Genomic DNA, 14098 nt, shown 5'->3' with positions numbered 1-14098 from the left:
TTGTACAAGACTCAAGCGAACGACACCGGACTAAGTTGTCGTTCCTTGACTAGTTTTTGTATAGTTACCAGGAGCTTCTCATCCGTGGCTGTTCTGTTGCTAGTTTTTCGTGCGCAGCTTCGGGAATATTCGTTGAAATTCTTGGAAGAAGTTGAATTATTCAGCTTGGAAAGTTTTTTTTTTACATGAGTAGGATTCATATATATATATATATATATATGCGTGTGTGTGTGCGCGTGTGAGAGAGAATTGAAGTAAGTTTATAATAGTAGGATATACAGTATATATATACTCATATATATATATATATATATATTATATAAATATGTGTGTGCACGTTTGTGAAATTAATAATGGTGTGTAATAATAAGTTTATATATATGCACATATATACGAATATGATTATATATATATAATTATATATATATGTATATATATATATATATATATATATATTATTATTATTATTATTATTACATTAACTAAGCTACAACCCTAGTTGGAAAAGCAGTATGCTATAAGCCCAGGGGCTCCAACAGGGAAAATAGCTCAGTGCGGAAAGGAAAAAAGGAAAATAAAATATTCTAAGAAGAGTAACAACAATAAATATCTCCTATATAAACTATAAAAACTTTAACAAAACAAGAGGAAGAGAAATAAGATAGGAGAGTGTGCTCGAGTGTACCCTCAAGCAAGAGAACTCTAACCCAAGACAGTGAAAGGCCATGGTACAGAGGCTATGGCACTACCCAAGACTAGAGAACAGTGGTTTGATTTTGGAGTGTCCTTCTCCTAGAAGAGCTGCTTACCATAGCTAAAGAGTCTCTTCTACCCTTACCAAGAGGAAAGTGGCACTGAACAATTACAGTGCAGTAACCCCTTGGGTGATGAAGAATTGTTTGGTAATCTGTGTTGTCAGGTGTATGAAGATAGAGGAGAATATGTAAAGAATATGCCAGACTGTATATATATATATACAGATACATACATAAATGTGTGAGCGTTCGTGTAAATATATATATATATATATATATATCATTGTATATATGTATATATATGTACATATATTATATGTATATATATATATGTGTGTGTGTGTGTCTGCGCGTTTATTGTTATAAATATATTTTATTACATATATGGCTGACTTAAGTTTGGTTTGCATTCTGTCCATTTATGTTTTTCATAAACTCTTTGACGTATGATAAGCATATAAAAACCTTTATACTTTTCATCCCTTCATGTACCAGTATTTGTATCTACAATTGGCTATTTATTTTTAGTTATGCATAATTCCATCTTTCCTATGTTTTAATATTCAATACATGTTTTATCTGCCTTGGGTGATATCAACATAGTTGTTTGCTTTTGTGACAACTAATTTATCTCTAGTTATTTTGTTTAGGTTTTTGCGGATGATAATGTTTTATTGTTTATTTTAACAGTTGTTCTATGTTTTAATTATTCTCACATATTTTCCTTTATGCAAAGAACTTTGTAAAATCGTTCTCTATGTTCAATATATCTTGGTAATGTATAGGGGTTTAGCCAGTTGGGCTATGCATCACCATTTTAGCCAGTACGATTTGGTGATGGTGGGAGATTTTCATCTGATTGCTCATAGCAAACCAACCTAGTATGGGTGGCCCTGACTAGTGTAGCTTTGCTGATCATAGCGATACCCAAACCCTTTTACCATGTTAAGATTTCCTTACTCAGAAAGGGTATACTATGCTGGTAATGGTGAGAGATTTTCGTCTGATTGCTCACAGCAAACCAACCCAGTAAGGGTATCCCTAACTTGTGCAGCTTTGCTGATCATAACGATACACAAACCCTTTCACCACGTTAAGATTTCCTTACTCAGAAAGGGTATACCATGCTTGTGATGGAGGGAGATTTTCGTCTGATCGCCCACAGCAAACCAATCTAGTATAGGTGGCTCTAACTAGTGCAGCTTTACTGATCATAAAGATACACTAACCCTTTCACCCCGTTAAGGTGTCCCCACTCAGAAAGGGATATGAATATTTAGGGTTGCACACATTTCTTAGAGGTCATACTTCTTTCAAGCCTGAGGGAAGACTGGGAAAACCAGTTTCAGGGTTGGAAAGTACGACTCTAGGGTCTCCGAGAAAGGTTGAGAAATATAGATAATGATTCCTTTGTAGTTTGCCTGGTGATAGCTGTAAGCGATTGCAGTGAATTCTGTAAATTCCCGTTGAGTTATAGGAAAGTTGAGCTAGATTAGGGAAAGTTGAAGTATTTGAAATATTTGACACTATTATGCAAACACTTGAGCATTTAAAAAAATGTTTGGATATATATATATATATATATATATATAAGTTAAGTAACAGCCCTAGTTGGAAAAGCAAGATGCTATAAGACCAAGGGCTCCAACTGGGAAAAATAGCCCAGTGATGAAAGGAAATAAAGAAATAAATAAAAGATATAAGAAATAATTAACAATTAATAAGATATTTTATAAACAGTGACAACGTCAAAACATATTTCATATATATACACACACACACACACACACATATATATATATATATATATAAATATATACATATATATATACTGTATATATATTATATATATATATATATGTGTGTGTGTGTGTGTATAAATTATATATATATATATATATACTGTATATATAATATTTATATATAAATTGTGTGTGTGTGTGTGTGTGTGTATAAATTATATATATATATATATATACTGTATATATAATATTTATATATAAATTGTACTCATATATAATGTATAAGTGTAATATACAACGATTAGGTAAAGGACCAGTGGATTTGAATATCGAGAAAATGTAAATGAGAGAGAGAGAGAGAGAGAGAGAGAGAGAGAGAGGACCACAAGACGTTTATTTCATTGCCGAATTATTCACATTAGGTATACAGAATTTGATTAAGAAAAACATGAAAGTTATTTTTTTAGTGGAACAAATTTGTTATAAATAAAGCTAGTCTCATTTAAGATGTAATTAATAAATATGGTTTTATCAATTTGATTTATATTTTACGCAGTGTCTTAACTGAGTTTCATGGAAGTTCAACATGACCTTCGTATATTTACGGGTGTCAAATCATTATACCTTGTAATGATAAACGATTATATATCAAGGGTCGTATTATTATTATTATTATTATTATTATTATTATTATTATTACTTTCTAATCTACAACCCTAGTTGGAAAAGCAGGATGCTATAAGCCCAAGGGCTCCAACAGGGAAAAAATAACCTAGTGAGGAAAGGAAATAAGGAAAAAACACTAAAAGAGAAGTTTATGAACAATAATATTAAGATAAACTTTACATACATATACAGTTAAAGCTTGAAAATAACAAGAGGATAAAAACTTCAAAATATTCCATAGCAATAAGCAAAGTTTAATCGTATAATCTGCATCATTTTCTTGAGCTGGTGTAGCCTGAGCTTACAGATGCCTTTTTTTTTTTTTTATGACACATGTGGTCACTCTTTACAGATTAAGACACTTCCCACTTGCTAACCAATCAGCAAGTGGAACGTCACGCGAGTTGCCTTTGAATGTTAACGCCCACTTGCCCTTATTGACCAATCACATGCGGTGGTTGACGGGAGTGTCTGGTTTGGTAAATAAGAAGTTTGCTATATAAACTGGCCGTCCGTGGTTTGGAATCTGTAAAGGTTACCGTTCTTGTCGTATTAGCTTACTGGCCTGGCGAAGGTTTGGGTCTGTTACATTGGCAACGGCCAATTTAGAATCTAGTAAACCCAAGACTTGAAACATTACTACAGAAATCAGAGTTGGAATATAACATCAATACTTCTGAATAACTACAAAACTCTAACTGGAGACTATAAATTAAATAAATATAGGAGAACGTCTTAAGATATGCCGTGCCACGAAGGAGAAGTCGTTTTATTCTCAAGGGAAGAAGAAGAAGAACGCGATTATTACCAAGAAGTACGCAAATATACGAGGTACGTGTCTTCCTTAGAGAGATTGTTTGCAATTGTTTCATAGGTAAACAAAAACTCTTAAATGATTACTCAGCAGTACTGTGAAGCCCAAGGTGTAGCCCAGCTGCCACGAATTATCTTGTGTAGTTAACGTTTGCGTCTCTCTCTCTCTCTCTCTCTCTCTCTCTCTCTCTCTCTCTCTATGAACCAACAGGTGACCCAGTGAAGTCTAACGATGAATAAGTTATTTGATAATTCGCGTTTTTTCATTTATTCACTGCAGAGCAAATTATATAACCCTCGTAATTTGGTGTACCTTCGCTTCAGCTCTCTTTAGACTTCTTTCTCTCTACATTTGCGTTTTATTATAAATTCATTAGTTGTTTGTAGGATTTTTTACTTCAGATATCCTTTCCTCGTACATGTTTTGTAACTATCATCATCACCATCCCCTTCCCCGCCTACTGACGCAAAGGGCCTCGGGTAGGTTAGATTTCGCCTGTCGTTTCTATCTTTAGCGTTTAAATTCGATACCTCTCCATTCATCATCTCCCACGTCACGCTTCATAGTCCTCAGCCATGTAGGCCTGGGTCTTCCAACTCTTCTAGTGCCTTGTGGAGCCCAGTTAAAACTATGGTGAACTAGTTTATCTTGGACCGTTTAACTATAGTTGTTCGTTACTTGATCTCGTTGCAATCGACTACATTTCCCTAAAAACGCTTCGGAGAAACTAGATCCATAACAGGATTTGAATAAGGACTGGTAAAAATGAACATCAGTACAAAAAATGAAACTGAAAAGTGTCACAATTTAGCACAACGCCAGACTTGCTGACTATAGCAACACCCATTTAGAGACTTGAGATTACAAGACATCTAGCCTTTTAGAAACAGCATAAGGATTAGATAAATAAAATGACATCAAGAGGTCATCAGTGATTACGGCTCAGAGAGTTTGTGTTGCCAAGTAGAACATTATCTAATGAAATATTCACGTTGAACTGTCCGTTCCCTTGTCTATCAGATTGTGTAGCTTTGATGACCACTTATCGTTGCTTAGGACTCATACTTCTTGTCTGTTTGACTTTTCATTAAATATTTGGTGCCCATTTCTCATATGTGAGTTGGCTGTTAGGTACCAGTAGAGAGGCGAAGTGAATGCAAGTTTAGTTTATTCAAGATAACGAGTTTATATATAAATGGTTGAGGGAAGTAATGTCACAACTCAAACAATGTGAAACGTGCGATGGCAAGCTATAACAGGTTTTTCTATTACCAGTGCGGGATAGAGCTAGAGATGAAAAAATAACAATAGAGGATATGAGCGTATATGAAACACTGAAGAGTTTAAATTATGAGGTATTTTGGTTGTTCTTTTCCTTCAAATATCTTTGGGTGGGCTATTTTAGCACAGCATAGACAGTCACTATTTACTGAATTTGGTTTTTGCATCATGCAAACTAAATTTTGTTACATAGGCAGGTGCATTTAGCATTTTTAGACGGATTTGTTTATTTGTAACTTGATATTTTGGAGTGAACAGATCCACTTGTTTATCAGAGTAAGATATAGTCACCGATACAAAAGCAAGTGATGGAGCTAAAGAAATTGGAGTACGTCAGGGGCGAGTAAACGCATTTGTTTTAAGGTATATAGCCCAACGCTAAGGGCTCAAATGAAACTGAGGAAAACTCCAGCAGTTACGATATGAAGTAAAAGTTAGATGTTGGACTGGAAGAGAGGAACTGGGAACAGAAGTAAACTAGGATATAAAGCAAGTACAGCTAGGGGCCACATGAACGCTAAAAGGCCCTGAACTCCAAGTGTTGCCGCAGGACACCATACCTGGTTCATTTACGACGCTGTTCCCTACGGCTACCCCGGCTTAGACCCATGTGGTAGTTTTGGGTAGCCTGTAACCGTCTTCAGAGTTCATAGAGCTGGAATTATACATTTTAAGGATTCTATAGCTTCCAAAGACAACAATAAGCTTCCACTACACATCCGAAGACTGAAGATAACGAGGCTTTCAAGAGGAAACTGAAGACACCTGTTTTCTCAGTGCTTCGATAATGTGGATTTGACAATAAACGAGCAATATGGGGTGTGAAATGCTTGAATGCCTTGGAATGCATGCAATAGAATAAATTACAAAAGGTCCTGTAGAGAATAGGATTCCCTGCAATATGGGACCTAAAAAGCAGCTTCTAGAGTTGAGTAGGGATACAAACTAGTTTTATAGTATTTGCTAGGATTAAAAGTAAATTTATTTACGAATTCACTACATATTCAGGAAGTACAAATGTCAGTGACCAAATAAAGGAAGTGATGAATTTGTCATTCGAGAACAGGATTGCAACATTGATTCGAACTCTGACTGATATTTTAATGTCTGTAAAACTAAAACCCGTAAGAAATTTGAGAACGTTGTTTTACTTGTTTCTCTCTCTCTCTCTCTCTCTCTCTCTCTCTCTCTCTCATATGTGGTTTCATAATTACTTTTTCTCATGTTTATTTATAGTATTCTCTCTCTCTCTCTCTCTCTCTCTCTCTCTCTCTCTCAAAACTAGGTGGTTTTGTAGCCTTGTCCCCTGTTTATATATATTGATTTCCACCCCCTCTCTCTCTCTCTCTCTCTCTCTCTCTCTCTCAAAACTAGGTGGTTTTGTAGCCTTGTCCCCTGTTTATATATATTGATTTCCACCTCCTCTCTCTCTCTCTCTCTCTCTCTCTCTCTCTCTCTCATATGTGGTTTCATAATTACTTTTTCTCATGTTTATTTATAGTATTCTCTCTCTCTCTCTCTCTCTCTCTCTCTCTCTCTCTCTCTCAAAACTAGGTGGTTTTGTAGCCTTCTCCCCTGTTTATATATATTGATTACCACCCCTCTCTCTCTCTCTCTCTCTCTCTCTCTTTTTTTTTTCTCTCTCTCTCTCTCTCTCTCTCTCTCTCTCTCTCTCTCAAAACTAGTTGACTTTGTAAAGACCTTAGTCTCCTGTTTATTCCCCTGAATTTCCACCTTGCATTTTAGTTTAAAATCAATTTAACCTTTCCTTCAAAATGTTGCTATAAAAACTTTCCACAATGAGCTTTGTTGCCTTACCGCAAATAATGTCAATGTTATCCAGCTGGGTTTTTTTTTATACGCATTATATCTTGAGTAGGCAAAATGACTGGGCAGAAATAGCGGTCATTTCACTTCATGTCAGTCAAGTAGGAAATGTTTATGTACGCTTATACGGGATTCGAGGCAAATTACATTAACGTGTTCACACACAATGTTTAAGTCTATTCAAGGTACTGACATGTCAAAAGTTTTTCTAAAATTCTGCAGTGCATATTACAGTAAATGTTTGTTCATATGCACGTGTAATTTTATTTACGCTTTTAAATGTACTTAATTTGTCCGAACAACAATTGTTATCATACAAGCATAACTTAAATTACTGTCATTCCCTTATCTAATAATCATGCCTATAAAATCATTTAGATTCTTGAAGATCGCTTACATATTAATAAAAGAATATGTGCAATTATGTTGTGCAATTTCCTGGTCTGATATCAGAGTTCGATATTTTATTTCATTTTTTTTTATAAGATTCTACTTTTACTTGCAATTTATAACTAGGGTACAATCGCTCTGTCAAAAAACGCATGGTTTAAGATATATAGCAATCATGCATTAAATATGATGGGGGGAGGTTAGATATTTCGCCTAAGAACCCACTCTTGTTTTATCAAAATTTTATTTTGATTTGCAGTCTCCAACAATGCAATATCATCATTGAAGTCTTACTCGAAAAATGGCTTCCTCATCCTCGACCTTGAAGGAATTTTTAAAGAGAATAGGATTCATTATCTACTTTTCGACTTAAGGGATGTAATCCTCGAGTTAATGGGTGTCATTTTAAGATATATATAGCTCTTACTATTTGGCAAAACTAGTGTACGCGACCCGTCAAAAATTACGGCTAAATATTTAGATAGATATGCACGCACACAGATTCAGGCCTCCCCACCCCCTCGCCCTTTCCTAGCTACAGCACGGCATTTTCGGTAATTTGTGGGAAATTGTGGTTTCCAAGTCTACCTCTCGGGGTACCACCTCTCACAAGTTTATGGTAACTCCCTCTCCCCCTACTCAAGGCGCGGGAAGAGACATATTAGTTGGCCAATGACGCTCAGCGTGACAAGAACACACACACACACACACACACACACATATATATATATATATATATATATAGAGCCAGACACTTACTCTTATTATATAGGAAATTAAGTTTAAGTAATGACCCCATACCTATGTTTTTGTTCTATATTTTTAGAATTTAGCTCAATAAAAAACTAGAAACATTGAATGTGTCGTATTGCTGAAGATTCATGATCGTTTTGATGTTGACCAGAAGCTCTGTCTCCTGTACAGTTTTAGAGTCAGCAGATTTGAAAGGTTTCCGTTCAATCAGATGATCTCCTTCACCGGAAATATTGATAATGCTGATGTCTCTTTTCTGGCTTCTACTATTATTAGCAGAATTTTGTCCATATAGTCTATTTTGTCTATATGTATATATATATATATATATATATATACATATATATATTTTTATATATACACTGTATATATACATTATATGTAATCACTTGCTAAGCTACAACCATAGGTGGAAAAAACAGAATTCTATAAGCCTATGAACTCCAACAGGGAATTATTGCCCAGTAAGGAAAGGAAACAAGGAAATAAATAAACTAAGAAAGAAGTAATGAACAATTAAAATATTTTAAGAACAGTAACAGCAGTAGAATAAATCTTTCATATTTAAACTATAAAGAATTGAAACAAAAAAAGAGGAATAGAAATAATATAAAAGTGTGCCCAAGTGTACCCTCAAGCAAGAGAACTCTACCCCAAGACAGTAGGAGACCATGGTACAGAGGCTATGGCACTACCCAAGGCTAGAGAACAATGGTTTCATTTTGGAGTGTCCTTTTCTTATCTCCGCATGGCTAAAAAGTCTTCTACCCTTACCAAGAGGAAAGTAGCCACTGAACAATTACAGGGCAGTAGTTAACCCCTTGAGCTCTCTCTCTCTCTCTCTCTCTCTCTCTCTCTCTCTCTCTATATATATATATATATATAATTGTGTTACCAACATACTTACATACATAATTATAATACTGTGTACTGTATATGTGTTGTAAATGTAAATGAATAAATTAATTACTTTAATAGCAATTTTCATTGATTGTCAAAAAGTACTTGGTAAACGTGGAGTATGTTTTTGTATATGAAGTCTATTAGCCATAATTATTGGTCTGCGGATTATGATATTTCCAAAAGCATGAAGAGTAATATATTGAATATTGTAATTTGAAAATATCCTTAAAACAGTTGTAAAACCAGTCATTGCTGTCAACGAATTAAAGAAATCCTTTACATATTTTTATAAGCATAAATTTATAAGTAGTTTACCACTTTGCTTAAACAAGCTTAGGATTGTTTTTATTTTTAATTTTAAGCTCTCGTTCTGGTTTATACATCAGATAAGTATTGTGCAGAAGGTGAATGGGTGAACAGGAATTTATTTTTTTATTCGAATTCATACCTGTTCTTGAGTTACTGCGCACAAGACTTAAATGTCTCGAGATTGTCTCTCGAAGAATTTTATTTTCTTTTTTTGAACTAGGACCTCTAAGAGTGGGCGGTTTTTTTCTTTATCATTCGTCTGATTTATTGTATAATGTATCGACTTTACATTTTAGATTTAAATGATCTGGATAATAGGCTTTATATTGGTGAAGAAATAGCTATATATAAATTCAAAGATTTGGGACGTTATTGATAAGACAGTGGATTTTGTTTTGAGTATAAATTTGCATTGTTTTCTTGCAGAAGTGTCACTACAAGCTATGAGGCTTTGAATGGTGATAAAAGCATTTATTGTCTGTTTATATTTACATTCAGGCGCACCAAAATCTATTTTAGGACGCAAGTAATATCTAGATTTGGTAACGTGCCAGTTTTTGCTTTAAATTGAAACCTTGACGAATATATGCTTTGGTTCCACATTCCTCTCCAATCTCTATTTTTTCCTCAGCTGAAGATTTACCTTTACTGAACAGGATCCTGAAGATTTACCTTAACTGAACAGGATCCAGAAGATTTACCTTAACTGAACAGGCTCCTGAAGATTTACCTTAACTGAACTGGCTCCTGAAGATTTACCTTTACTGGACAGGATCCTGAAGATTTACCTTTACTGGACAGGATCCTGAAGATTTACCTTAACTGAACTGGCTCCTGAAGATTTACCTTTACTGGACAGGATCCTGAAGATTTACCTTTACTGGACAGGATCCTGAAGATTTACCTTAACTGAACTGGCTCCTGAAGATTTACCTTTACTGGACAGGATCCTGAAGATTTACCTTTACTGGACAGGATCCTGAAGATTTACCTTTACTGGACAGGATCCTGAAGATTTACCTTTACTGGACAGGATCCAGAAGATTTACCTTTACTGGACAGGCTCCTGGAGATTTACCTTTACTGGACAGGATCCTGAAGATTTACCTTTACTGAACAGGATCCTGAAGATTTACCTTTACTGGACAGGATCCAGAAGATTTACCTTTACTGGACAGGCTCCTGGAGATTTACCTTTACTGGACAGGATCCAGAAGATTTACCTTTACTGGACAGGCTCCTGGAGATTTACCTTTACTGGACAGGATCCAGAAGATTTACCTTTACTGGACAGGATCCAGAAGATTTACCTTTACTGGACAGGATCCAGAAGATTTACCTTTACTGGACAGGATCCTGAAGATTTACCTTTACTGGACAGGATCCAGAAGATTTACCTTTACTGGACAGGATCCAGAAGATTTACCTTTACTGAACAGGATCCAGAAGATTTACCTTTACTGGACAGGATCCAGAAGATTTACCTTTACTGGACAGGCTCCCGGAGATTTACCTTTACTGGACAGGCTCCCGGAGATTTACCTTTACTGGACAGGCTCCCGGAGATTTACCTTTACTGGACAGGATCCTGAAGATTTACCTTTACTGGACAGGATCCAGAAGATTTACCTTTACTGGACAGGATCCAGAAGATTTACCTTTACTGGACAGGATCCAGAAGATTTACCTTTACTGGACAGGCTCCTGGAGATTTACCTTTACTGGACAGGATCCAGAAGATTTACCTTTACTGGACAGGATCCAGAAGATTTACCTTTACTGGACAGGATCCAGAAGATTTACCTTTACTGGACAGGATCCTGAAGATTTACCTTTACTGGACAGGATCCAGAAGATTTACCTTTACTGGACAGGATCCAGAAGATTTACCTTTACTGGACAGGCTCCTGGAGATTTACCTTTACTGGACAGGATCCTGGAGATTTACCTTTACTGGACAGGATCCTGGAGATTTACCTTTACTGGACAGGATCCTGAAGATTTACCTTTACTGGACAGGATCCAGAAGATTTACCTTTACTGGACAGGATCCAGAAGATTTACCTTTACTGAACAGGATCCTGAAGATTTACCTTGTCTGGCTGGATTTCTATAGTTTTAACTCTAGTGTGGACAGGTTTTTGTGGGTTCAATTCAGACAACTTGCTGTAAATTTGAATATTATTTAGACAAATAAGTAAGTCTAAATTATCCTTTTCATGCTTGTTTCGTATGACACCTGCAATACCTTTTTTATTCACATTTGATTAATATCTTGTTGGATTTTATTTCCATATGATTTAAAACAAATTTTTAATTTCCTTTCAATCGGGAATGTCAATTCATGATTTTGTCTTAATTTTCAGGTTTCCAAAAGATTTTACCCATATCTGTCTCTTGAGTATGGAGAAGTAATCAAAACTCCCCAAAAAATAGCATTAAAGACTCAAGTATTATGAAGGAATTTAATTCATTTACTCCCAAGAACTCATATATGATGCAGAGGTAATTTTACTGGTTTTAGATTCGAATATGTAACTCAAAATTATCAATTAGATTTTTAATTAGTGAAGGCCTACAGTTAATTCGAAGGGAATTGATTCATAGGCTCGATTTAACAATATCAACAATAACCTGATTAACCACAACTGATCTTGTAGGTCATGTAAAGCACAGAGTTTCCTTGTGTGATATGACCAGGAAAACAGCCATTAAAATAAAGTAGTTCAAACAAGCTGCCCCAAGAATATAAACAAGCTCCCACTAGACATCCGAACGACTGAAGATATTAAGGCTTTCAAGAAGAAACTGAACACTTACGTGTTTTTTAAGTGCTTCAGTAATGTGGATTTGACCTTTAACACAGAATGCGTTGTGTGATGTTCTAATTACCTAAGAATGATAGATCTTGCAGGTCCTGTAAGACGCAGGGTTTCCCTGCGTGATGTAACCAGGAAAACAGACATTAAAGTATATATAACCAGGAAAACAGACATTAAAGTATATATAACCAGGAAAACAGACATTAAAGTATATAAAACCAGGAAAACAGACATTAAAGTATATATAACCAGGAAAACAGACATTAAAGTATATATAACCAGGAAAACAGACATTAAAGTATATATAACCAGGAAAACAGACATTAAAGTAAAGTAAATAGCGGTTTGTTCAAAGGTTGGCTAACTGGAGATGCAAACTTTCAGACTAATAATTTGTAGAAATAAAGAACATACCTTTTTTTAAGGAATGTATTTTAGCAGAATAAATTAACTATCAATCTAAATAAGGCAAAATTTAGCTAGAGAAATTACTTTGTTATTTGTGAAGAAACATTCGTGATTTTCCTATTATTTGTATACAGAAGACGAAAATGAAAGGTACGCCCATAAAATATGCCTCAAATTTCACTAGAGGTTCTCCTTGGCTCTTTCCAAATGCATTAGGCCTATTGGATGAACGGGGTGGGCAGCCTTTATTATTAAGGCATCGGCTAGTCTACGGTTCAATGGCTAATTGATATAAAGGTGCAACTGGAAGGCAAATAATTTTTCTAAATTCTTAAATCGCAGCTGGAATGCAAATATATATTTTTTTAATTATCAAATCAAGATTTATTAAAATCATTTAAGTATTTCACATTTTATATCTTATAAAATATTTGTTGACAATTTTTTATATCTTATAAAATATTTGTAGACAAATGTTTATATCTTATAAAATATTTGTAGGCAAATTTATATCGAAAAATACAGTCTACATACAGCCTTGTTGATTGTTTTTCTGGATATATTTTTTATATTAAAAGTGTAGCCCTGGTTGGAGATTTACCTTGCATAAACTAAGGCACGGGCTCTTGCTGTATGGCAACCTGTAATCAAGTGTAGCCATTGCTATGCAACGTGAGGTACAAGTAGATATAGATCTAGCAGTCATCATTATCAATTATATGATAAAGAAATAAAAGGGGATTTATAAAGCATAGATATTTGGCCACATGAAAAAATCAAGGCGAACTTGGTTACGAATTAAGCTCATTACGTAAGGAGCTTTTAAAGTTCCCAAGTACGAAGGCCTATATTTAAGCAAAACTTTCTCTTTTACTTATACTTTCCTTTTTTGGGGTTTAAATCCAACCCTCCACTGAAGTCGAGTGAACTACTCGGGCGGGTCCATATTAATCATCTAACGAAACATTTTCATTATAACTTATACAATTCTTTGATTGTAGCATCTTCCAAATCATCTGATCTTGTGAAAAGTAATGTCTTTTACGGAAATTTTTCTTCAATTCTTGTATGCAACGGAAAACTGTTACAATGTTTAACCATACACTTATAAAAACACCAGTAATTTTAATCGGAAACTCTTAAAATAAACTGTTCTCATCCGTCTTTCAGTAAAATGCAGGCGATCGTAATTTTACCCTACTTTGTTATTATCTTTTACGGTTTTGTGACCGTGACATCACTCTTTTGCGTCAATATCTCCGTTTTTAAAACGGTAAATGCCTGGCAACTTTTATTCCAGGATGTTTACCGTTTTCACGGCAAATTTTTAAGCATACGAAAAAAAGTATTCACGTATCAAAAAGTATTAAGTGGAATGATCTTCCTAATCGAGAAGTTGAATCAGTAGAACTTCAAAAGTTCAAACTT

The 14098-nt window shown here is 34.9% G+C and overlaps 1 protein-coding gene across 2 annotated transcripts in view; it reads left to right on the top strand.

The window, feature by feature from the left end:
• The first annotated feature begins 3673 nt into the window (after positions 1-3673).
• LOC137654692 (uridine phosphorylase 1-like) overlaps positions 3674-14098 on the top strand; it is a 26485-nt gene continuing 16060 nt past the window's right edge. For both annotated transcript variants that reach the window (XM_068388579.1, XM_068388578.1), the window contains exon 1: positions 3674-3994. In XM_068388579.1, coding sequence (XP_068244680.1) covers positions 3906-3994 — 89 coding nt within the window. In that variant the 5' untranslated portion in view covers positions 3674-3905. The remainder of the gene's footprint in view (positions 3995-14098) is intronic.

The sequence above is a fragment of the Palaemon carinicauda genome, chromosome 15 (genome assembly GCF_036898095.1).
Source record: "Palaemon carinicauda isolate YSFRI2023 chromosome 15, ASM3689809v2, whole genome shotgun sequence".
Classification (NCBI taxonomy): domain Eukaryota; kingdom Metazoa; phylum Arthropoda; class Malacostraca; order Decapoda; family Palaemonidae; genus Palaemon; species Palaemon carinicauda.
This window is presented reverse-complemented; position numbering and strand designations above follow the sequence as displayed.